General features: G+C 37.4%; 1 protein-coding gene across 5 annotated transcripts in view; it reads right to left on the reverse strand.

Annotated features, from left to right (window-relative positions):
* Positions 1–27,382, reverse strand: part of pard3bb (par-3 family cell polarity regulator beta b) — a 164,820-nt gene that overhangs the window by 110,011 nt on the left and 27,427 nt on the right. For all 5 annotated transcript variants that reach the window (XM_077580357.1, XM_077580356.1, XM_077580355.1 and 2 more), the window contains 10 exons: positions 27,254–27,306; positions 21,677–21,760; positions 21,349–21,474; positions 20,208–20,460; positions 19,823–19,931; positions 16,183–16,322; positions 15,981–16,109; positions 6,107–6,298; positions 4,656–4,814; positions 189–324 (listed from right to left, as the gene is read on the reverse strand). In XM_077580357.1, the coding sequence (XP_077436483.1) occupies positions 189–324; positions 4,656–4,814; positions 6,107–6,298; positions 15,981–16,109; positions 16,183–16,322; positions 19,823–19,931; positions 20,208–20,460; positions 21,349–21,474; positions 21,677–21,760; positions 27,254–27,306 (1,381 nt within the window). The remainder of the gene's footprint in view (positions 1–188; positions 325–4,655; positions 4,815–6,106; positions 6,299–15,980; positions 16,110–16,182; positions 16,323–19,822; positions 19,932–20,207; positions 20,461–21,348; positions 21,475–21,676; positions 21,761–27,253; positions 27,307–27,382) is intronic.

Raw genomic sequence — 27,382 nt, forward strand, 5'->3', positions numbered from 1 at the left:
ATCTTTTGTATCCATAAAAGCCTGTGTCATTAGTAGTTGTTCTCTTATTGAAATGTCAGAAGAAAACTAATGCTACAGCAGCAAGCACAAAAAATCGCTATATAGGACGCCATTGCCAACTTAGCTGGGGGCTGATTGGGCGGGGGACATTTTTAAAGTAGTGTATGATTACAAACCAGACTACTCACCATCCGACGTGTGGAGTGTGCTGTTCATGTGACTGTTAGTCTGATAAAGCAATCCTGAGGGACCGTTCACTCGATTCATCAACCCAGACAAGATCGGGGAGTTGTCAAATGAACCGGATGGCAGGCCATGTTGATCCTGAAAAATGATAAAACCACAAAAAGGCAATGGGGATCATTCACGAACAATATCGATGCTCCCGATCCAACCTGATTTAGCTTGAGAGGTGCTGCAAAAGAGGAACGGGTGAAACTTCTCAAAAATAGGCGTGCCAAGCTTGTGGCGTCGTATTCAAAAAAAATATTGCCAAAAGGTGCTTCAACAACGTATTTAATACTTTAAGCTTTTTTCATGTTGTCATTATGCGTCTTGTATGTAGAATTTTGGGGGGGGGGGGGATTATTCCATTTTCACATTTTGGATAAAAATGTGGAAAAAGTGAAGTGCTGTGAATATTTTCCAGATGTACTGTATTTATTTTTATGTGTGCAGTGTTTGTTAATTGTGTTGGCTAACAACTTATTTTTCTATGCATGTTTTGTGAACAGCATCTCCACTTTACATTCGGACTCAATTAAAGATGATTGACATAATTATTACATGTTGTCAGGTTCTGTGTTCAGCAAAACTTTTGAACTTGGACAAAGACTGAGAAAGATCTGGATGTTTAGGGGCCACATTTTATTTTATTTTATTTTATTTTATTTTATTTTATTTTATTTTATTTTATTTTATTTTATTTTATTTTATTTTATTTTATTTTATTTTATTTTATTTTATTTTATTTTATTTTATTTTATTTTATTTTATTTTATTTTATTTTATTTTATTTTATTTTATTATTTTAAACCTCTATCAAATATGCTCTTTTTTGGGGGGTGTTTTGCAAATCAGGGTGCCACGGGCATGCACTGTCATTTTGAATGAATTCTGATTCATCAACTAACGCAAAGCGGTGTGAAGAAACTAAGCCAATACGCACGTGTCGATAACACAAAAGGGATTTTGCGCATACTAGCGCGCAAAGTATAAACATTCCTAAACATTTATTAGTGAATGAGGCCCAATGATACTACAATACAAAATAACAGGCAGTTAAGTCAAACTCGCCAGTTCGACTTCAACCAAAATCGTTGCAAAAAAATATTCTCCGGTCGATCGTTCAGGTGTATTTGAATGCACACCATTGCGAGGAGGAACAAAATACTTTGTAACTTAACAAGGTTGCATACGAAAAGTTGGGAAAGTCATATCAATGACAAGCATGATAACTGCTCTTGTGTAGACAGTTAAGATGCTGATGAAAACAAATCAAGCATTTCAGCGTTGTGATATATTTTTGTCCTTTTTTCAGGAGAGTTCTTTGGGAATTGAATTAGCATATATTCAGAGTTTGTCTGGTAAGCAGAAACTGTGTATTAATTAACATATATGCATATGCATGGCATTTTTCTGTCTCTCTTAAGAAAGAGAACTCAAACAAACACCAAAAAAAGATTGTCTGTAATGGCTCTCAAATCTCCTTCATTTCCTCCCTGAACATATCAATATTGTCTGGCAGCACAAATCTGAATATGCATATTTAGGAAAAAGAAAGCCACATGCTCAGAGACAAATCCATCGCATGAGTGGACACCACCGTGCTTTTTGTATTTTTCTGGTTCGTGCGTACATTGTTTAGACAGGCGGATCTCCACAGTTCCTTATCTACACTCACAATTCAGATCATTGTTATGTTAATGTGTAATAGCTTTTGGTATGTGCAGCCCATATTTCTTAAGCAAATATAATATCTATAACCAAAGGGTTTTGGAGCCCTTTGCACTTGTTTTTGCAACAGTTACATACAGTGAAATGTCTGAAGCAGTGAAAGCCATTATGCTGAATTATAGTCTTTCATGTTTCTATACATACTGTATATAATCATTCACCACTAGTCTATTTCCTCAAAAAATTGTACTGATCATCTTTCTATATATTGTAAGGTCTGTTTCAGAATACGCATTAGAGAACTCCTAGTCTGTGTGCATGCACATGGTGTACAACAAATATTTATCATTTCAATTTTGGCTCATCCGCAAAGAAAATAGCAGCCTGTTAAAAAGCAGAAAATAAGAGTCATCTACGTGGCTGAATTAAGTGCATAAAATGTGATGCGTGTGATAGAAATAAAGAGAATATACAGTCAGGGCTTCCATTTGTGGCATGTGAAAAGCAGCCATACTGTTCATTTAATACATTTGAAGAAGTCGTATTTGTTTAAAATAATAATAATATCAGACGGCGGCTGAGGAATCTCAATTACACCCAAAAAATATTTTTGAGAAAATGTGGTTAGTATTTCCTATATTTTTACCTTTGTGTTTACAGTAGGGATGTAACGATAACGGCAATATTGTGATATTGCGATATTAAAACTGGCACAATATCATCGTCGTCATGTCAAGGTATTAAAAGCAGCACATCTGTTAAAAAAGTTTGTGCAGTTCTAGCATCCTTTGGTGGCTATTTTTGTTTAGTACAGTTTAATTTACACAAGGCATGTTTTGGCACATCTATGTTTAAAATTCACGTTAATCGTCAGATGAAGGGGAACGTAATATGCTTGTGAACCGAGTCAATATGTGGAGGAACTCAATGTGTGCGTGCATTAGCAAGTAAGTGTCTCAATATTAAATGTTATTAGAGATTGCAGCTTGTTTATAAGCATTGCTGTTATGTGCAAAAGCACAATATTGTGTGTGTTTTTGTATGAGCAATTTTTTATTATTATTTTTACAATACCCGCTCTGCCGTTTTGTTTCCATTTCCAGCTTGCCACCAGGCAGCAATGCGTCATTTGTGTGTGTTTTTTAATTACATTTTTTTATTATTATTATTTAGGAAAAACTAACGGCCCGGAAAAAAATTGATCGATAATTTTGTTACTTTAATACATGTTTTGGGTATTAGTTTATTTCTATTTTATTGATATTAATATTATTTTAAAATCTACAAAGGTTTAAACACTGAGAAGGTATAGGCCTACTGTAATACCGTTTGTGAGAAAATTTAACGCCTATCAAGAAAAGTGCATGTGTAAAGTGTGTGGTGAGGTGTTAACCTTAAAACATACAAAATAAATGAAAAAATATATAGTATGAAGGAAAAAACATTTTGAATAAATGAAAAAAATATATACTGTGCTGTATAATAAGTAAAATAAATTAAAAAAAAACATTCATAATAAACTAAAAATCATACCAAAACGAAAAAACATGTATAATAAACAAAAAAATACATATAATAAACGGAAAATTTAAAGTAAATAAGATTAATGCGGATTTCCATTATCGTGGGTAGTTTTTGGAACGTAACACCCGCGAGAAACGAGGGAACACATTATTGTGACCTCTTTTTATATCGCCAACCTCCCCACAAGGTTGTGATAATTATTGTATTGTGACCTTCATATCGTGATAATATCGTATTGTAATGTTTGGGTATTGTTTACGGTTTATCAATGAGAAACTGGACGCAAAGGATTTGCATGATTTTGTAGGATGCTTATCATATCTGTCCAATATTTTTTTTTTTTAACTCTAAATCTCTAAATAGGGGGGACTCTAAACTTTAAATGTGGCATTTATTTATTTATTCATTTATTTATTTCAGTTTTCTGATCAAATACAAACAACTCTCAAAAGTTGACGTGACTGAACATCCATGATATGTACTTCCTCTCCATCACCAGCATCCGATGCAAAAAAAAAAAAAAAAAAATCAATTTACATTCGAGTCAAGCTCACTGTGCACAAGGCCCTTGATAGATTCTACAGAGCGATGCAAAGTGGATGTGCTGAATAGCAGCCGGGATGAAAAGAACCTTTTTTTTTTTTTTACTTATAAAGAAAAGAGATACAGCTGAGAGATGAACACCAAGTCACACGAGCACACTCACAAAAGCGCAAGGACAAAACCAGTGCAAATGCTCTTTTGCAGTTAGCTGGTAAGAGCAGAAAAGAGCAGGGAGACTAGTGCCAAGTACAAATGGAGCTAAAAGCACTGAAAAGTCACTGTGGGAAGAGGGAGAGTCAACAGCTTGTGAAAGATAAGTCTACTTTATTCCACAGGTGCCAAAGAAAGCGTACAGGAAACAGTCTTGGGGGGGGGATCCATCCGATGTATTGAAATTTGAAGATATTAATGATTGACAACTGTGCTATATGATAAATATGCACAATTTTTGGTCTATTGTACCACTGGCAGACGTTAAGTTTCAAATGAACATGTTAGCTGCTTTTGTAGCATGCTGGTGTAGTGGCCAACATATGTGCCTCACAATTCTGAGGGTTCGAATCTTGCATCCATCTCTTGACTTCCATTATCCCCCAAAATAGATACATTGACGACTCAGTTGTGCATAGGTGTGAATGAAACTGAAACTGCAATTATTGGACACAACTAAAACAATTTGTGTGTGTGTGTACCTTCGGAATTCTCATCACCACAAGCTGAATGGTCCCTCTTACATTTCCCTCATGTGACATGGAGCGGCGGAGTGTCTCCATGGCCACGTGATTGGAGCGTCCGAGCAGAGACTCTCCATTCACAGCGACCAGCTGGTCATTGACGTGCAGACGTCCATCCTTTACCACAAAAAAAAAAAAAACAGACACATGTTGATTGGATGAGATTCATTTCTGGGTCAACAGTGCCATGTTACAATGGGAAAGTAAAAGGGTTAAATAAAAGAGTATGCTGCTTTCATTTAGGGTCACTGATGAAGCACTGGAGCATGGCCAAGCTGACTTTGGACAACAGGATTGGTGCACCCTGGATTGGTCGCCAGCCAACCACAGGGCAAACATACATATTTCAACCATTCACCAGGAGCTTTAAATTTTGACCTCTCATTCGATCCGACAATGCATACTCAAGGAACAAATAAAAGTTTTTATCCACTTAACTGTTAATCTTATACTTTTGATCATAACCTCCCCCTCCCCCCCCATCCCCAAGTTAACTCTTTGACTGCCAAAAACGTTAAATAACGTTTCGTAAAAATCCTATGGAGGAGTGCCAAAGACGTTAAAAGACGTTTTTTTTTTCAAAACAGGTGAAACTAACCATTTTCTATTGTTGATTACTGAAAAACGGAATAAGGTAGAAACAAACTTTTTTTTTCTGATGGAAGATGAGAGTCCAATCTTGTTTTGGCAGTATGTGTGTTTCCATAGTCCAAACACATCATTTTTTATGGACCTTGAAAGATCAGTCAAAATGCTTAAAATCGGCTGGCACCCACGGCATCCCTTTTCTGAAAACGTCTGGCAGTCAAAGAGTTAAAAAAAACGGTAATTACTGAGTAATAACTGAGCGTGACCACGATTAACTCATTTGCTCCCAAAAAACATGTAAAAAGGTTCTATTTTAAATAGTGCCATGGTCCCTAAAACATATTTATATGTTGTTTTTTTTATGTTTTTTTTTTTTTATGCTAGAGCATACAGAAAGAAGGCTTTGATGCAGCCTCTGATCTGAAGAGGTTGATTAAAGCTATGGTAGTTATTACAAAATAAGCAGGTGGCAGCAGAGTACAAGAGCTCAATCAGGGCCATGTTAAAAAAAAAGAAGCTCTTTTCCCCAGTGTTTTAAAAATTTAGCAACATTCTAATGCTAATTGCTGCAAAATGGAAACAGATACAAATATACCTTTTTCCTGATAAAAGAAGAGACTTTAATTTATCTTTTGGTATGTTACATGTTTTTATAGCAATTATAACACAATATTCTGTGGGCCTTGGAAAATCTGTCAAAATTCAGTAAAACAGCCGGGAGCGAAGGGGGTTGCTTCAGTGAAAATGGCTGGGAGTGAATGAGTTAAGAGAAGTTAACAAAGCCAACTCAAAATGAATGCATTCATTTTAAGGAACGCCACCTTGTAAGCAGCCCCTCCATGTATAACAGATTTGATGAAAATTCCCAAGTCCTCTCCGGTCTCCCTTGACTTGTTTCCTTTGAGGCTGATACCCAAACCTGCTGAGCCGGAATCATTGAGGGGCACCTCGAACATGAGCTGCTCCTTTCCATTCTCCAAAATTAAGCCAGGGTCACGGGAGCCCTCATCTTTCTAAAGGAGAAGAGGAAAAACAGGAATAGAGCGATTTGAATCATTTTCAGTTTACCAATAAAATAAGAACAATCCTTACTTTTTCCAAGAATGTGCTGTTAGTCACCTAAAGCAGTGGTCCTCAACCCTGATCCTCAGGGACCGGTATCCAGCCTGTTTTCCATGTCTCCCACAGCCAACACAGTTGGAGATCGTTATCAGCCTTCTCCAGAGATTGCTGATTAGCTGATGATATGAATCACCTGTGTTGGCTGTGGGAGGCATGGAAAACAGGCTGGATACCGGTCCCTGAGGACCAGGGTTGGGGACCTCTGACCTAAAGCACATGCAAATTATCTTACCTCAATTCTTTGCAATTCACTACAAATTTTACAACCTAAGAGATGGCTTACCCTTAAAGATACCTGAAACTCTCTCCCATCGAGTATATAAACATCCCTGGCCACCCAATGACAAAGTGCAGTGTAGTATCTATCGTGCAGTATCTATTCTGGGGGAAAAAGTGTTCCTATGTCGCCAGTCTAACCCAAATTTGTACACAGTTAACTACTGCTAAGGTAGTAGTGAAGTCACAAGAATAGTAAATTTTTGAATGGAAAATACTTCTACAGTAGTTCATAAATATTAAACAATCAAAGGAAAAAACAACAACAAGGAAAACATTAACTGAGTGTGTCTTCTTGTGTCACGTGACCACAGTACTGTGCAAACTATTTGATTCATCACCATTCCTGGCCTTGAAAAAATTGTATGTTAGTATGCTTGTAAACCGAGAACCCTCTTCACATTTCTAAGAGTTTCTTTCAAAAAAAATAAATAAATAAAAAATAAAATAAAATATATATATACTGTATCCTAGTTTACAGCTATGGAATACTGTAGTAGCCATAGTGGGAAAATTAGTTTAAAAAAAGTTTAGTCTTGGCTTGTACTCTCTGTAGCGAAAAGGATTTTACACTGAAACAGGTCCAATTGCAATCAAAACAGTATTCAGTGAAAGACCACGGAAGAAAAATGTTGCATAATGAGTCCTCATTTAAATTTTGACTGACCTTGAAGGCAGATTTTCAAATATATATATATATATTTTAAATCACTTTTCGCCATATATTTTTTAACGACTGGGGAATATCCACCACCATAAAGGCTTGTTTATTAGTGAGGGGCGGGGCTTTGGTCAGAAATTAGTCAGAAAAGAAGAAAGAGGGATTAGTGAAATTGAGGCGGCAATCAAATCTTGCTAGCAGTTTTATCATCGCAATCTCCCTCCTTAAAAAAAACAAACATGAATGTGTCACCGACAGGAAAAGCCTGTTCCTCCCGATCTCCTTTTGCTTTTCATCAACAAGGTTTCCCCAAAGCTACAACACAGCGTGTATGCTAATCATTCTGTAAAGCCGGGCAAAGCAGAGCAGAACATTCATCAAAGTACAGTAAGCACATGTTCCCAAGCAACGGAACCGTTCCCATTTGCATGTCGCCAGCAGCTACAACCAGTACAGGAATAATCTGTCAGTCCTCCGCCTCAGGTGAACACAGACATAATATGCATCCATCATGACCCATGTAGCAATTGTAAATGGAATCCATGATGACAGCTAAAAGGTTCAACAAGATGCGAGATGGAGCGGTTTCCAGGGCTACCGGGTGCACAGATAGCCTTAGAAATAAGGTCACGGGCTTCTTCTATAAAGCAACGGAAAATAAGACGTGCAAATTTAACATGCCTCTTATCAGCAAGGTAGGAGCTTTTACAAAAAAAAAAAGAAAAAAGGAGGAGGGTAGACACAAAACAGCACGGTCTTTGAAATTTTAAAAAGACCCTGTAAAGTGAATTTAGAGATTTGTTTATTATATACATGAACTCAATTGGAACTTAATACTGAATTGTGGAGATTAAATTTATTTATTTTTTCACTATTCCAGTGTTTCTTACGTAGCCCCTAAGGTGACATGGTAGGGAAAATAATAATAATTTGCGTTCCCTAGAAAAAAAGCTTTCCGTTCTCTTGCAGAGATTGCATTCCCTCGCAAAGACGTTTGTGTTCCCTCGCAAAGATTGGGAGATAACGCCAAAGTTTTTTTTTTTTGCGAGAGGACGTTTTTTTTTTCCTTTTTTTTTTTTTTTAACGAGCTGATGTACTTCCGGGTCATCTTCTGTGTGACCAAAAGTGACGAGGATGGAGCGTGTAGCAGTGGGAAAGCTTGTACACGCTCCATCCTTGTCGCTTCGGGAAAAAGCTTTCTTTACACACTCACACGGTCACTCGTTTAAAAAAAATTACATCCTCTAGCAAAAAAAAATGTGCGTTCTCACAATCATTGCAAGGGAACGCAATCGTTTTTATGCGAAGGAAGACAATCTTTGCAAGAGAACGCAAAGCATTTTTTCCCCCTACTATGTCACCTTAGGGGCTCTGTAGCTTCTGATTCTTTAAGTGTGTGGCTAAAATGGTGCCCAATAAGACACTTGGACATCTGATATGAGTTCTCCCTAACTTACTATATAAGAATTTGAGCACCTTTATTTGGATGAGTGTTTATTGCAAGCTCCATAGAGTTTATTACTAACAACCAACCTTCTACCACTACAGTATGCAGTTAGCTAGCTAGCTATGCTAACACCCAGAAACACATCTTCCCTGGGCACCACAATTTACAAACCAGCTCAGTGTTAGCTTTCCCACTGCTTTACACACTCACACGGTCACTCGTTTAAAAAAAATTACATCCTCTAGCAAAAGAAAATGTGCGTTCTCACAATCATTGCAAAGGGACCGCAATCGTTTTTATGCGAAGGAAGGCAATCTTTGCAAGAGAACGCAAAGTATTTTTTTCCCCGCTACCATGTCACCTTAGGGGCTCTGTAGCTTCTGATTCTTTAAGTGTGTGGCTAAAATGGTGCCCAATAAGACACTTGGACATCTGGTATGAGTTCTCCCTCACTTACTATATAAGAAATTGAGCACCTTTATTTGGATGAGTGTTAATTGCAAGCTCCATAGAGTTTATTACTAACAACCAACCTTCTACCACTACAGCATGCAGTTAGCTAGCTAGCTAGCTAGCTATGCTAACACCCAGAAACACATCTTCCCTGGGCACCACAATTTACAAACCAGCTCAGTGTTATTTAAATTCCCAATCCAAGATTTGCTACATTGCTCCTCTCTGTGGTCTGTCAAATTTACAAGATATTTATGTTCACTTAACAGGGACGTTGAAATGTAACATTCCTTTTGTATGGATATACAGCACAGGGATTACAAATCCTTCCAGTTACTATAATGTTCCTTCCTCCACTGTGCCCCGATCAGACTGACTGTCAGTGTCTAGACAGGATAGGAGGCACCACAACCCCAGACAGAAAAGATAAACACCAGGAAACTGCTGACAGATAATGGACCTGAAAATGATTTAGACCTATCACTTGCTACTACTCAAGTATTTTATTTCAACATCCTTAATTCTGATCATTTCTTTCTCAAGTATTCAGCATGTTACAAGAATAACAAACAATGCAGTGAATTTGGACAAAAGACAGCTTTAGTGGTACTTTGTACAGAACATAAACCAACAGATCTCAGCGGCAGGTTAGGACCCCCCCCCCACCCCATGGGCCTTGAGACTGTTCATAGAATCTGACAAGAATATGCAAATCATGTTATGTTGTTTATCTAGCTGATTAATTCCACCTCCTTGTTACACAATGCATAAGAAAAACCTCTAGTGACTTCTTTAAAAGAAAAGAGCAGACAGAGGCAACACTACTAATCAGCGTGTGTGTATTAATATAATAAATAGAGCCTAACATTTTCATTTCATGATAAAACTGTTGCAATGAGTCCGTATAGATATCTAACCCATTATAGTGAAACGGCCAAATGTTTAATAACGACTGTATATGATAGGTCAAATCACAGGAGATTTACATAAAGAATAAACATTGGTACTGTATGCTTGTGTGCTTTTCTATTAGGAGGTACTCTATCAAATGCATCTCATTATAGAAAAAGATGTTTGCAAATGAACCTCCCCGTGCTGGTCGTTTAACATTTAAATGGCTTACTGCAATGATGGATCAACCGGATTATGTACCATTAACAGGTTTCAGTGTGTCTACTGGTGTGCTTGTGATTTATTAAACTAAGCATGACTAACTCAACATAAATTATAGCAACGGTAAACATGCATACACAAATTATTTACATGAGGCAAAGGCAGAAAGAAATACAGAGAAAACGTGAAAAACACATTTTCTTAGCTTTTCTTTAACTTTTCATATTTTTTTGTTGAGCTCCGTGTGTTAGCTGTACCCATTTTTTTTTTAAACAAATCCGCACACATTGAAGCATTTGAATAGATATTCAGATCATGCTACCCAAGTCAGTGATAAGATGGCGGAGGAAGCTGCGTTGCTTCTCTTCAACTCGGATACCGCAAGACGAAGACTTCAGCGGATTCAGCGATCAGGACCAAGGCAACATTTTGGACATTGCTGTTGTTGTGGCACCACCTGTGTTACTTTGTGCTGTTTCCACTTGTGTATTTTCCTACAGTAAAGCTGGGACACGAAGCAATTGAGCACTTCACATCTGCCGACTTGTTGCAAAAAGTAAAACTGCAACCCTGCATCAGGTTTTGAAGCTCCACATAAAATATACGCTACGGTTTAAAAAAAAATACTGAACCACAAAAACATGGTGCAATTGTCAAGGAAGAATCTGATTGCCACAAAGGGAGAAAACAAGTGACAGAGAAGAGAGTATATTTTAAATAAAGCTGTCAAACGATTACATTATTTAATCAGATTAATCACATTAGAGAATTTTTATTAATCACGACTAATCGCTTAATTAAAATTGCTTTTTTTTTTGCCTGCCAAATTTGAAGAGCACCTAGAATGTGTTAATAATTTAAAATGAAAAAAAAATGACCCCAATATTTTGACATGAACAACTATTCAGAAAGTCATATACAAACATTTATTAAATGCATGTAGTAATGGTTATTGCTCAAACACAACCTGTGCTACTTTTAACGTAACCATGCGTTGTCAGCTAAAGGGCCATCTGCGCTCAAAATTAATAGTGTGATTAATCTGCGTTAATACATGATTAATGCGGTAATTTTTGGGGGAATAATTAATTAGCTCATTAGTTTGACAGCACTAATTTCTATATATATTTATATTTATATATTGAGAGGCTGTTGGTGCAAGAGACTCCCCACTAGGGGGGTGAATTGCCCAGTACCTGGCGATTCGATCCGTATCACGATTCAATTCGATACGATTAATCCCGATATGGATCTATAAATTGATTATTGCGATTTTTTTTTAACTCAAATTTAGAAAATACTAATCCGTAAACTTGTACACAGCAAGATTTTTATGAAAATGTATTTATTTATCTAAAACTTCAGGCTTATAACTGTGAGCCACTGTATTTAACAAACAATCAGTTTCTTGTTCAAACAGCTTTGAAATAAAATATTATGCTTAATTTTCCATTAATATAACATTCTTCCATGCTTAACGTGTGAACCCTAACCCTAAGTAAGACGTATTGTTGAATATTTCCATTAAAAAAATGATGTTTAAACATCGATTCAGCCGCATATGGAATCGATTCGAGAATTGCAAAAGATCAATGTAAAATTATGACTATTGAATAACACATTGAATATACTGTATATTTGATATTAGTACGGCTTGGTGCCTCATGCTCAGAACCTTATTTTATTTTGTGAAAACCGCATGGCATGTTGTCATTTGTTACCAATGTTTCCTTTGTTTGCCAAATTGCAGCTGTTTTTTCTTATATATTAAAAATGATCTCGCCAAAAATAACAAAGGCTTTTTACTTTCCAAAGAGATTGTCTGCTATACACCTGTTACTCTATAGGAGCCATCCAAAAAGCACCGCCAGCAAATCTGAAAACGTCATTTATTTTTTTGCTATCATTATTTTTATGTTGAACTGATAATATGTCTCATTACACTTGTGCAACACTTATGAATGTAAAATGTCCACAACACAGCCTACATATTAAGCTAATGAAAAAGAATATGGAGAGGCAAGAAACGACAAAGAGACAAATTCTCAAATTCTAATTCGGAGACACGATGCTGCCTTGGAGTGTGTGTGTTGGTGCGTATGTGCGCACCAGGGCATAACAGATGGGGAAATGTATAAGGATGGTTGTATGAGGTCACAACGGTGATGTTACCAGTGAAAAGTGACACACAAACACAGTAGTGGTGTCAGGTATAGGAGAGCAGAATGGAGCAGCTCCTCAATATGTTGTCTGAATACATACAGGATATGTTTAGGGTCCATCTGGCGTAATCAATATCTTTGAAGCTTGCCAGCGCTCTGAGTGGATTTATTTTTTCTTTCAAGGTTGTAGCCGTATAATATACTAATTTGTTCCTTCTTAAAATGTATTATGTACTGTATTAATAACTATGATGCAGAAATAGTAACTAGCTATACAGCATGTATGTTTACATTCTGTACATTAAAATGATAACATGCTTAGGTAAAGGTGACTGGTTGCCAGTGTGTGTTTTGCTGTAGAAATATAGTAATGCGTTTGTACTACGCTGAGCACAGATGTTAACATACAACACCAGATGGTAGTCTGGAAGAGACACATCGGTAGTGGGGGAGGAGGAGATCGAGAAGATGGATCCATTATTTCATCGTGGTTCTTCTGGCTCAATATCCCGTACGCAACCAAACTGCCACGAACGAGCAATCGCAATTAACTCATTCGCTGCCAGCAGTTTTCAAAGCAGGGCTCTCCATATTGCTAGTTGGTTTAGAACATTTTGACTGATCTTTCCTTCAAGATGGACAGAATATTGTGCTTCTGTGATATAAATGGTACTGACTCGAGCCTAAGTGCACTCTCTTCTTTCTCAAGGGAAAAAATGTTTTTTTTTCTCCCTTTCAGTTCTTCACTAATCAGCAGTAGAACATGGGTTGGTTTCACCCATAAACATCCGTTTTTGGCCAAAAAGTGGAGAATACGATTTTTTTTGTATCGAAACTAGCAAGACTGATTTGAAAGCAAAAAGATAAATAAATAAAAATACTGACACATAACTTAAAAGAGAGACATTTGTGAAGTTGACATACCTTAGGTTGCACATCATTGGATTAAAAAAAAACATTTTTTTTGACATGCCGTTCCTCAATAACTCCATAAACATTCTCCTACCTACCACAACATATATATATATATATATATACTCTGGAGAAAAAGAATGAAAAGGAAAAAAAGAGTGTGAAGTGTCTACATTTGATCAACATCCTTTTGGCATTTCTCTCCCTCATAACAGACGTGACAACATGGATATATTATTGTAGTCATTACAATGGTTTGCAAATTAAAATTTCAGCTGGGCAAGACCCTATTCCACATCTACCTGCTGAAAAACTTACTTGCGAATATATTAAGTCGGTGGCAGTAAAAAGGCAAATTAAGATGCTAAAAAGTATTTGCAATGATGCTAATAATTGGTGAAAAGCAACTCAAGTACTTTTTGTTCTTCTAGGACTGGTTTGGAAAACAAATTATTTGGTATGCAATAAACGAAAGGTTAAAAAAACAACAATAATTGTTCAGCATGACAAATAGATGTAAATGGAAACAAGTACATTCCCATTAAGTGATTGAGGGGGTTTGGCTTTCATGAAGTGCCATTAGATGCGCTTACCTTTGCTGCATCCATCCATCTATTTAACTATATTCATTTTGGCAATAACCTGATGTAGATAAAACATGACAACATTGCGTAGAGACGTGGTCTATTCATGTGTATTTCATTGCTTGCCCAGAGCCACAACCAATCTAGTCCTTTTATTTTTTGAAACAACAACAATGGATAATAGAACTTCTTTTTTCTGTGCCCTGTTTGTATGCATCACAGAGTGTAGACGGTCACTAAATAATCATGTCCAAAACACCCACACCCACGCATTGCTACTTTATTGACATATTCAAGCTGAGCTAAGCTATTCTATGAGAAATTGCAGTTCACCCGTATAATTAATCAGTTCTCACGATTAACTGTAATGGAGAGTCAATCCATCCATTTTTCACATTCATTCCTCCAATTCCAAGCCGTCGAGCCGGAGCCTCATCGATCTGCCTTTTTCTCCAATTCAAATGGTGACCGCATTCCATTTTTTCCAAAATAACATTTGCATTCTCATTTGTAGAAACTAAACTCTAGATTACTTTAGTGCACTAGGTGCCAAATACCTCCTTGGAAGAAACAAGAGCCGCTGAAATAATTGAATCGCCAATGCCCCAAGAGCAAAAGCGTGTAATGCTACTTGAACCCTCTGCATGTGCAAAAAAATGGCATCTCCAAACTGTCGCAAACAGTTCCAATTGATTATTAATTAATTACATCCTTGCAAGTGAAAATGAGCTCTGAAGCAGTTTCATTAACTGGATGAGGTTGCCCTCGAAGGACAAAACTGAACTCTCAAAACGCTAATGTAACGTTGCGTGTTAGTCTGCTAAAGAACTCTACGCTATGATTCATAATAGTTTTAATCTGTATGTATTGTGTGCTACCTCAAAACACTTAAAAGTGCTTTAATTGATGTCATGTCTCACGCCACAGTTGAAAACATTTTTTCAAGGGAAAAGAAATGAAGGAGAAGACAGACAGAATCAGAAACAGAATTGATGTGCATTTTATTAATTGGTAAAGCACCAGTGATAAGTACAGACGCTCCCCTACTTACGAACATTCGAGTTGCGAACAACGGTACATACGAACATTTCTGCGCGTACAGTATGTCGAAAAATGTTCGGAAACAAATGCTGTAAGTTAGATTTTGTATTGCGCGTAGTGCTTCTTTCCGCCGCTAATACCGACGATTGCCGCTGTGAGAGCTCATTGGAGGCTGAGCAACGTGGCGAGGAGGAGGAGGAAAAAACGCCGGTCCCCATGAAGCAGGAAATAACTTTTGAAGCCGATTCCAGCGACGACGAAGAATCTCCCATGATATAAAATCCTCCTCTTCCTCCTCCTCCATCATCTCCTTAAGCATCGAGTACATCTTCCAAAAGTAAGTTAAACTTCATTTTATTTATCTTATTACGTACATGTACATACTGTGTGTGTGTCTTTCGCTCTCTCTCTCTAACATACGTAGTACAGTACAGTACTGTACTTATTCTCTCCATTTTATTAAAAAAAAATTTCAGTACAATCCAATGCAGGTTACTTGTACAAGCCTTAAACATACTTATATAAACCTTCAATATACTTGTATAGGCTTTAAACATAAATTATAATACAAAATATAGCACTGAAGCAACTTACGAACAAATTCACCTTACGAACGATCGTCCGGAACGTAACTCGTTCGTAAGGTGGGGAGCGTCTGTAACAAAATTAGCGTCAATGTGAGGATTTACAGTGTGCTCACACAACCACATGGCATCTCATACGCCATTAGTTAATGCCAATAAAAATATATATATTCCTATAGGCGGCTAAATTGGTCGGCATCAAGAAAAGTCTATTGATCGGCTCAACAAACAATAACAATGAGATAAGAACCCACTATTATACAAAATGGAAATGGATGGTTGATCTGAAAGATTTTATTTGATCATTTGGTCTCCAAATAAAGCATTAACTGGACCTTACCATCTGGCGGGGCAGAAACATGTCTTCTTGTCGTAGAACCACAAGACTCACACTCTCTCCGTGCCGCGTGCTGCGCAGCATGCACACCAGTTCCTCCTGACCGACACCAGCTATGTCCACACCATTTACCTACAGAACAAGAAGCCATTAAACACACCAGAAACCTTGGAGCAAAAAAGTTTTGCTCACTGATCATTCATACCTCTAATATGCGGTCTCCTGATTGCAAGCGTCCGTCTTTGACAGCCGCCCCACGTGCTAGAATGTTTTTGACAAGGATTGGCCCAGGACCGTGAACTGACGAATCTCTGGTTACCACTGTAAATCCAAGACCCTCTGAACCTAGAAAAGTGAGAGACAGGAACACTTTTGTTTGTTTGTTTTCACTCAAGTAGCTACTTTCAGTACCCATCTCATATTTTAGGCAATAATAAATGAATAATTTGGAGTTAATGTTAATCATATTGAAGAAAGAAAGAAAAAAAGCGAATGTCGCAACTTTCTGGTTGTCCTATCAGGGGGTGGCCACAGTTTCCATTTTGTAGCACAAGTTGTTCACTTTTTGGGGGCATTTTGAAAAACTTATTCAAATAATTATTTCAATTTTAGGAACAATGTTTTAGATCAATGATTTCTAACTAGAGTGCCGTGGCACAATTGTGTGCTGTGGGAGATTATCGCGGTTGCTGCGGAAAATTATCCAATTTCTTTTAATTTGTCACAAACTGTTTATTAAATTATAAATATGTTTTCTTGATATCGATCTATATTTTTGTTAGGTGTTGTGCCCTCTGTTTTTTTCTGAGGTAGAATTGATTCCTTGGCTCAATAAAGGTTGTGAAAAGATTGTTTGTTTTTGACACTTTTTTTTTTAACACATATACAAATGAACCACTGAATTGATGTTTAAAATTCTCTTAACTTTACTAACAAATGACAGAGGTAAAAAAAAAAAAACGGGGGGGGGGGGGGGTATTGGGGCAAGGTTAATTGTCACCCAAGTGTCAAATATTGAGGGGAAACTCACTTTTTATAACACTCGGCAATAAAACCTAGCCAGTCTGAGGCTAGTGGTTAAAGATCACGTTTTTTCTGTGTGAATTTTGAGACACATTTTAAAAATCAAAAATAGTAAGACCTTTTTGAAGGTGTTAGAATTTTGAGGAATCACAGTCCGAGATTGCTGCACATTTGTCTGTGCATGGCCTTTTCTGTTATTCAAGCAATATGGCCAAAAGGAGTAAACAAAAAAGTTTTGAATGTACTATAGTAGTGTAGTTGTTGCTGGGCAATAACGCAAACACAAGATATACAATGCAACGGACCACACCTCATTTCAAACTTAACACTCACATGGGTGCAGGGGCGAGAAAATTACTTCCAGCATTGGTCGGAAGCAAACTAATGCCACACTGTGGTTTGTGCCCCTTTGTGCTGCACATAAGATAGAACTCAGTATGTGCATTGCTTTAAAACAGGGGCTCGTATCTGCAAAGAGTTCAGGTGTGGGGCAGAATGGGGCGGAGTGTCGGGAGGGGGGGGGGTATAGAACAGTAAAGCGGAAATGAGGTGTAAGTCTAACGCAGTAGTGAATGTTCTGGAAAGAGAAGTGAGGAAGATTAAAATACTAATCAGTGGAAAACAGGCTCACACACGAGCACGCACGCACACACACACACACACACACAGTGTGTAAGAAAGCACTCAAACATGAATGCCAGTGCCCAATACACAGACTGGTTGTGTGTTTTATAGACCTCATTTAGTCTGGTCTCTTTAGCAGCGCCAAGTCAGCAGTTTGGTCTGCTATGAATTCATATCAGCAGAAATGAACAGATCAATAAAGACTTAATAGACCTTGAAGAGAACAAGTCAAGAAGATGGAGAGAGGAAGGAGAGCTAGGAAGGGAAAAGGGCCAAAGAGAAAAAAGTAGCTGCATCGTATACAATCTAAGACCTGAAACGTGAGATATACAGTAAATATGGTCAATAGTAACAGAGTAATACATTTAGTAACTACTTAGGCAGAGGCGGACTTACCATTAGGCAAACCTTGGCAGTTGCCTGGGGCCTCACCTTACTAGAGGGCCCCGTACAATTCCCCATACACTAATAATGGCCGATATAGTTTTTACTTATTTACGCACATTAATTATCTTTTTGATCCAGATCATTTAGCTAAAATGCCAGCAGAAGGCTTCTTGTATCGTATGTATTTTAAAGTTTTGTCTTAACAAAATTCCCGCAAAGGAATATGTTTTCACTTTAAACATTAAATAATCATTAAAAAAATAAAAAATAATTAAAAGTAACATTTTAAAAAAATATCTCAATGAATGCAAAAACAAGTGGCAAAGTGTGTAATGAATAATGAGACTCACCTGTAGACGTTTGTAGTCTAAAATTTGGGCTTTTTGAGCTTTGCTCCAGAGACATTCTGTGGGGTGTACTCATTTTTGCAAGACCCTTATTTGAGTAAAACTGAAAATGTTGTTCTCTAATTCATATTATTAACCTCACTAACCTTAACCTTAATCAGGTTATAAGTCAAACAAATGTTATATAAATTTAGTCTTGTCATCATTTTGGAAATTATTTTTGTGTTCATGGACATATTGTTCAAAGTGTTATTTTTCAAAGGGGGTGTACTCACTTATGCTAAGCACTGTACGATAGTGGTAGTAGAGAGTACAGTATCTGCTTCAGAGATACAGCGGAGCAGATAAACTCCTCAAATTTCAATATCACTGAAGCCTTATACTGTGTTGTGCGTGTTTAAGTTAAAGTACTATATTGGGCTTAATAGGTCTACCTTTAAAATATGTCTTTTTTGGGGAGGGAATTTTTATGTACTAGTGGTATCGGTATCTGGTATCACTATCTGTGACTACACAACAGTTGAGTATCGGTATCGGTCTGAAAAAATAAGCGGCATTGAACATCCCTATATAAAATATATGTCCTCTCATTCGAAAGGGCCCCATGCCTACCTTTGCCCGGGGGCCCTAAATTTCTTAAATGCGCCCCTGTACTTAGGATAATAGTGGCTAGAATGTTGTTCCACATCACTTTTCACTATCACTATTCACTAGTTCCCCGTTTGGTCTAGTAAACCAAGTTTTTGCAGTTAAAATTAAAAATAAATTAAATATGATGTCAGGAAACAGATTAAATAAGTCTATTCTTGTTGACAGCTTGATTTGACACAATGACTTTAGTTTGCCTCATCTCAAGCGTTTCATTTTGTGTGTAAGGTTCTAAGAGTCAATGTTCAGTGTTAAAAAAATATATCAATGATTAAAAACACTACATAAATACTGCAATTGTAAGCTCAATGTCTGTAATAATCCAAGATAAATTTAATGCAACATCAAAATTGGCCAACAAACCTAGTAAAATTATGCTTTATTTTTTATTTTTATGAATTGACATGAAAGGATGGTTGAGAGCTAAATGACATGCATATTAATGATTTCTAATCCTGAAACTTCATTGTGAGGCAAAACAATCTCCCAAAACTTAACTTTAATTGGACTTTCAGACAGTAGTATTAAGAGGCAGCAGATTGTGGAATTACAGTGATATTAATCACAAGTGGCCTGCACTCAGTCAAGTTTCTTAATTACCATGAAACATGGATTAAACAAGCAATTTTATAGTAGAGCACAGCAGGATTGCAAATGTAATGTTTTTTTTTCTTCCTTGGTCTCTCTAGCGCATCACAGATTTTGTTATTTTCAAGAGTGTGAAACCTATATCAGTATTAAGAGGTAATGATTGATTAAACATATTGGTAATTAACATAAATCCATTTTACAAAAATGTTCTGTAGCATTACTAACCTTTCTTAAGGTCAATTCTTAATCTCCGTCCTCCTTTCTTACTGGCCATTAGACTGGACAGGGCCGGGCTTTTCTCAGAAAGCGAGCTCTCACTTCCCCCTTTAGATCTCTAGGTAGCGAGAAAAGGGGACCGTTTTAAGTAGTTAACAGTGGTAAAAAGTTCAATACTAATACAATGCAGAGATATTCTATAGACCAAAATATTCAAATACAGGCAATGGCACTATGTACAATACATCTGGAATGTCTGCAAGAGTGAAGTTTAGCCTCGTCTCTGTACTGAATTTAACACTGAAAATGAATGTAGTTATTTGTATATAATTTGATTCTGTCAAGATATCTTGCGAAATGATGTTAGCTTGGAGCGAAAGCACTTAAGACTCACAGCAGCTTCCAGAGAGCCAGCATCTTCAGATGCTCTCACGATGGCACTCTCAGGAGGCTTGAACACAGGTTTGGCTTTGACAGGCGGAGGTGGCTCTTTGGTTTTGGGAATTCGGGGACTGCTGTCAGGACCAGCATTGCTGCTGAACAGCTGACCTATCAGACTCTTCTCAAAGCGTTCTCTGTTGGATGAGGGAAGTATTTCCAAAAAGACCACGGGGGAGTGCATTGCCTGTCGAAAGATTTCTTGGGCTCTGGGCGAGGGGAATAGTGACAAACACAAAATGTAAAAATACACTTAATGTATGAGAGATGAAAAAGTTGATTAAATATACATGTCAGCCACTTGAAAAATGTAACAAAAACATACAGCATAGGCCAACAATTGGTGCCAAGTGAATTTTTAAGTGTGTTGGTTGGCAGGTGACTCTTTGGTGACGGAGACGCGTAATTATTTATAATCTTCAAACCTTATTGTGACGCATGTTACATCTTATGTTGCTTTTGACTTGAATTTGAAAACGTTACAACTTTGAGAAAATAGGTTATTACAAATTTTAATCATATGAAAAATGTAATTTGCAATGTAACCCCTAATAATCATTTTACATATTGAATTAACAATTATTTAATGGGATTTAATCATTAAAGCACACTATGTACTGCATGTTCATTAATTTGGTTACATCCCCAAATGTCGCCAAGTTAGCCTACTTGACGGGTACTTCACTGATGTAATAAACATAAACACTGACAAACATTAAGTCTCCAATGAGTCCTGAACAAATCTTCACGGAAAGTAATACAAGGGAATGAGCAGAAACACAATGTGATCTCCATGGATTACCTACTCAGACATCTACCAAGTGTCTTTTGTATTGTTCTGTGATGTCGCTAAATGTTAAATTAGCCCTCTGACAAGAGGAAGGCGACATCAGTGATAACATGAACAGAAACCAGACCTACCATCATATCTTGTTCAGGATTTTGGATAGGATAACATCCTGTATGTTAAGTTACATTAAAAAAAAAAGTATAAAATCAAATCATGTAATCTTTTTGATTGCTAAATTACAACACTGAGGCTAATCAACTATTTTTTTTTCTAGGCCTGAAAAACAAAGACAGGAGAGTTAACTCACTGGCTAAAAGTCTTGTCCATGAGGTCGGTGTTGTTTATCTTGACAATGCATTCATCCTCCTGGAACAAACCTTCCTTACTGGAGCGACTTTCTACCTCCACTCCCCGGATATACAAACCAAGAGACCTGTAAGCAGAGTATACATATTATAGGATATCATATACTTTCATAAACAGGTAGTTACGACAACTATATATTTGAATAATGTATATAACAAAGTGGTACCTTGTCAGCTAATTATTAGTTTTGAGTTGCAAATAAAAAAAAATTGTTACGAGCGCCTGACAGCAAAAGTCAACTTCACAACAAGCGTGTGTAAATAACTCACCGTCCACTGAGCGATGAGCAGTATGGAACCACATGGATTCCCAAAGGACTGTCCCCTCCCAGGATCTCCACTGTTCGGGTCAGGCTACACAAATTAAGAAAATGTATATTAATACTAATCTCGGCAATTTCCTTTAAAAACACAAATCCATGCATTAGAAACAAGAAAACGTAGGAAGAAAATGACAGAAAATTCTCTTGTGCAAACATGAAATAAATCCCGTCTTGAAAATGAGTCTGTACTATTTAGTTTATATTATGCTAGACTGACTGATACATTACTTTCACAAATGTAGTCATCGTTTTAAACGACTATGAAATTAATCCTTGTCTTTAGAGATGAAATTATTTTACTGAAAGTCATCCGAACAGCACACTTGTTGCGTGTGGAAGCTAGCCAACAGTTTTTGTTCTTCTTATCTTTTCCTTGTTTGTCATCTATGAACATGCCTTTCTAAATTGGATTGTTCACATATGAATGTGGTTTATATTGCATCTGCGTTTAAATTTGAGTGCTTGTTGAAGTCGTTGTTTGGTTAGTTTATCTATCAGAGTGCAGCCAATAATCCCCGCTTGCCCTTCTCCCTGCTCCCTCTGTGTGTTTGTTTTTCAAGAAGTTTGCATCAACTTAGTTTTGTGCTCTGTAGCTACAACCTCAATTATGTCTCTAAGGCCAGCTGCCCCCCTTTGTGTTGCTCTCTAAAACCCTCCACCCATCCCAAAGCACCCAATGAACTGAGCAGTAGGTACGGTGATAGACTTCAGAGAAAGGACTGTTGATCACGGCGAGTGGCAAAGGGTAAGCGATGAAAGGTACACATTCTCATTATCCCTCGCCTCTGCATCACATAGAGTATATATACAAACAAACCCGTTGCCACCTGATCAACACTGAAGAAAGTGAAGGTGAAAGAAAAAGAAGGTGGAGTAAATGGATGTGGTGAGGGATGGAAAATAAGACCGCTGAATAAAACATCCTTAGGTCATAAGTTTTGGAAAAGTGAGACCTGAGATGAACCTCCTAGTATAAATTTAAAACATTAACACAGGATCACAAAGCATAACTAAAAGTGGTTCTTCATTCTTAGAAGATTACTTGTAGATGAAGACCTCAGAATTGGAAGGTCAAAAATGTATGGCGTACGCTTACCACATAGTGACTGCAACAGTTTCTATCTCCTGACCAGCAACCAAAAGCTAATTGCTTCCTTTAAATAAAGTACATGATCAGTTGTTTTTTTTAAGTTTACCACAGGGATGTGATTTGACCAAAGTGAAATTATCTGAAAATTTAGCCGGGGGTCTGGGGGGACAAGGGGGGCAAAGCCCCCCGGAGCTCATGGGTTTTCCGTGTTTTGAAGTACTTTCAATGCACTCACATGACAAAGAAATAGACAAAACAACAGCATAAATTTTCAATGTATATTGAACTATCCCATATAAAATGGCAGTTTTAGTCAACTCAAAATCAGTCACATTCAAAAACATTGGACTGCCTTTGCTTTTAAAAACTATCACTGAGAATATCATCATATCTAACTAATGTGATTACTAAGTTAACACATAAATAATGTTGAAGAGTTCAAATTTCATGAACAAATAATTGTATCATGACCAAATGAAAAGTAACTCATATTAGAGCATACCACAAATGTCTTTGTTATAGCAGAAGATGTTATCTGTCGGAGTCATGTGCATACACAATGAACTACTAAAAAAAAAAAAAAAAAAAAAACGGATTTTTTTTTTGGGGGGGAGATAAAAAAAAGCGGAATTCCGCGAATTAGCGGAAAAATCACATCCCTGTTACCAACAGTGACAGGCTGGTTCTCTTGCCAACTTCCTACATTGAGAACTACGGTATACTGTCACCAAAAATTAATGAATAGGCGAGCAAAACTTATAGCAAATGATGTAAAGAAAGAAGTAAAGAAAAAAGCAGAGGAAGGAGAAAGGAAGCAAGTGAGCATGATAAAGTGAAATGAAGGAAACAGTGAATTAATTAGACAAAGCTAATGAATAGTATTAATATGAGCGAGGGGAAAAGACCCCCCGCCCTCCCATGTCTTCCTGTAGCTCTGCTCTGAATTCTTACCTCCTTACCAAAACACAGTTTACATTTCCCTCCTTGATTTTTGAGATGTTTGACAAGAAAAAAAAAAAGCTCAAGTGGTGTGAAGAGATAGAGAAATTGGGTGAGAAAAGAAAGAGGAAGCCAATGCAAAGGAAAAAGGACAATACACTTTATAGGCCATACACAGACAGATGAAAAGAGCAGGTGTTCTCCACCTGCCACTTCACTGATGCTTGATATGAAAGACTGACACACAGAGTAGAAATTACGCCAAAAGGATGCGTATTACAAAATCGAGCATTTTCATCTTGTCATCCATTTTCTAATGGACTGAATGGATCGTTCTCCTCTTGCGCTCCCACATTTTTAGAAGCTGCTCTTCAAAGAGCAACACACAAAAATGAAGTGGAGTGAATGCAAAGCAGGAAAAATGTTAATGTTATGCAAAATGTTAATGTATGCAAATACAAAAATAAAGACAAAAAATTTTGAATAATTTATATTTTAAATGAATATTTTCTGCTTGTGACGGGTGTATCACTGGATTCCCAGGTGTTCCCAAGCTTTTGGAGGCATTTCAATGAATCTTTTGTCAAGGTAATGGGCAAGTCTGACAGCCTAATGTTAGGTTGTTTGTGTTGACAACATAGGTACACCGTGTGGTCAAAGGAATTGGGACACATCTCTTGATAAATATCTGCTGAACTGAACTAGACCCTTAAGTGGGGTACGTATAAAGAGCTCCGATAAACAGGACACATTTTAGCATATCCCATCCCTTGAGATCCAAAGTCAGCAAAGGCTCAATCTCTGATGTCTCTAAAAGATTATTATCCTGAGCATTAAGTCTGCAGTGTGCTGAGTGTTAAGAGTGATTTATCCTCCCGGATCTGCTCGGGAAACAGTCAGACCGACAATAGAAAATTCTATACCTGTCCAATGTTCCCCCTTGCAAATCCTTGTGTTTTTGATCAACACAGATATTTTTGTGAGTCAAGGACTTTGACTATGATATGAAACATAGCCAATTTGGAAACTCACTGAACAGAGGAGCAACTTGGTTGTGTTGAGTGTTTTTTTTTTTGCAATTGCAATGTAGCTCAGAGGAATTTGTGTGGGTACTGACCAGTGCCGATACTGTATGTCTGTATTTGTACTTGAAAGGGGGAAAAATTGCTCTGATATTACAACAAGGATACCACTTCAGTTTAATATGTACATTCTGAGCAGGTGGACCAGGAGCCATTTAAATCCTGTTGACGTACCTTAAGGTCGACTCAACATGGATGACAAAACTTTAGCCGACTGCAAATTATGCTAATTTAGCTAGCTAGTTAGCTTAGCTTCTACCATTTAGTCTTCTTCCACTACTCTTTGTATTTTGCTTCTGGATGCCAAGTGGCAACTGTGCTGCCTTTTTCCCAAGTCAGTCACCTAACAAATGTAAAGCAACAGAATCAAACAGTCCTGGGCTGAACGTTAATGAATTTTGTGAGCCGGGCCCTTTCGTCAAACATCACTCAGGCCTCATACATTTTCTTCTGGATGAATCGGCAAAAACTCTACACATACTCTACCAAAAGACCGGCTCACTTCTTTGAAATGATTGATGGACATGGTAACATATAAAATCAGAAAAATCAGTTTAAATCGAGTTTTTATAAAGCACTCCAGACCTTCACCTCCTGGTTTTCCAGAAATCACTCCCAGGCAGAAATATGTGGCACTATCAAAGCCATTCCAAAAAACAATTTGCAGTAAATCTCATCCTCCAGATGAAAATGACGTTTTTATTCAAATGTAATGTCATCTTCTTCTTGGTTCTGCGATTTAAATTATGATAAGCTATTACTGTACTTACAGTATGTGATGCGCAGATGTGCAGGCACGCATTCTGGCAACGTCAACATCAGTAATTCAAACAAACACATAAACATTGATTTAAAGAACACTTTACTGCTCTATATTTATAGCCATAGTCCTGGTCCGTAGTTTCTGATTTTTTGCAATTTCAAGGCTCGTTTCACCGACAAGCGCAGAAACCACTAAATCACTTATACATTACTTCATGCTGAGATTTGTCTTGTTGGAGTGTGTGTGTGAGTGCGAGTAATAGTGAAAATTAGCATACCAATTCCTGACAATTCCTGAAAAAAATTACTTTGACTGAAGAGAACTTTATACATATTTAATATACCCAAAAAACGAACAGCATCCTCAGTAGGATGGATGGATGGACGGATGGACAGGATGTTTTTATTAATACTAGAGAAGCAGCCCTACACATTTGATTACTAATGAGAGCTGCCCAATTTACTGTTTGGAGTAGAGTATACTGAATGCCTCCCATGGGTAATTTTCTGTCCATGTGTGCGTGTGTGTGCTTGTGTGTGTCTGTGTGTGACCTTGTTTTGCTCTTTTGTAGTGGGCTAATGATGGGGAGGCTTTATACTAACTGTTGCTTTAAAGGCCTTGATCTACATTAGATGATGAATGAAGATGGCTAAGTAGGACACAAATACGTAAACATGCACACTGGCAATTGGGCACACTTTTCATAACAACACAATAAATAGTTAATCAGGACATGTCCAGGCGAACACGGCTACTTTGACCTTTTTCTTCTACATTTAGACATGGTTTTGGATTTTTGGAAGATTATTTGAAGCGGCTCTTGTACTGCGTATCATTATATTGTGCAAGTGTTCATAAAGTTGAGGCTAGTCAGTATGCAGACGCTCCCCTACTTACGAACATTCGAGTTACAAACAACGGTACATACGAACATTTCTGCGCGTACAGTATGTCGAAAAATGTTCGGAAAGAAATGCTGTAAGTTAGATTTTGTATTGCGCGTAGTGCTTCTTTCCGCGGCTAACACCGACGCTTGGCGCTGTGAGAGCTCATTGGAGGCTGAGCAACGTGGCGAGGAGGAGGAGGAAGAAAACGCCGGTCCCCATGAAGCAGGAAATAACTTTTGAAGCCAATTCCAGCGACGACGAAGAATCTCTCATGATATAAAATCCTCCTCTTCCTCCTCCTCCATCATCTCCTTAAGCATCGAGTACATCTTCCAAAAGTAAGTTAAACTTCATTTTATTTATCTTATTACGTACATGTACATACTGTGTGTGTGTGTCTCGCTCTCTCTCTCTAACATACGTAGTACAGTACAGTACTGTACGTATTCTCTCCATTTTATTAAAAGTTTTTTTCAGTACAAACCAATGCAGGTTACTTGTACAAGCCTTAAACATACTTATATAAACCTTCAATATACTTATATAGGCTTTAAACATAAATTATAATACAAAATATAGCACTGAAGCAACTTGCGAACAAATTCACCTTACGAACGATCGTCCGGAACGTAACTCGTTCGTAAGGTGGGGAGCGTCTGTACAAGTATATTCCATATAGTTCTATAGTACTGAACCACTTATTTTACGTGAAGGTGGATGTCGCACTGAAAAAAGACTGTTAACATTCTGGCAACACACTGACCTGTCATTGAAAGCATACTTGACTTGGGGTCTTGCAACAGCAGGACTTGGTGCCTGTAGAGAGAGCACAAACGTTTTAGTGATAGCGCTTTTAACTAAGTTAGAGCAAAAAATATATATAAATGAGTCA

This window comes from Vanacampus margaritifer, chromosome 11, assembly GCF_051991255.1.
Source record: "Vanacampus margaritifer isolate UIUO_Vmar chromosome 11, RoL_Vmar_1.0, whole genome shotgun sequence".
In the NCBI taxonomy this organism is placed as follows: Eukaryota; Metazoa; Chordata; class Actinopteri; order Syngnathiformes; family Syngnathidae; genus Vanacampus; species Vanacampus margaritifer.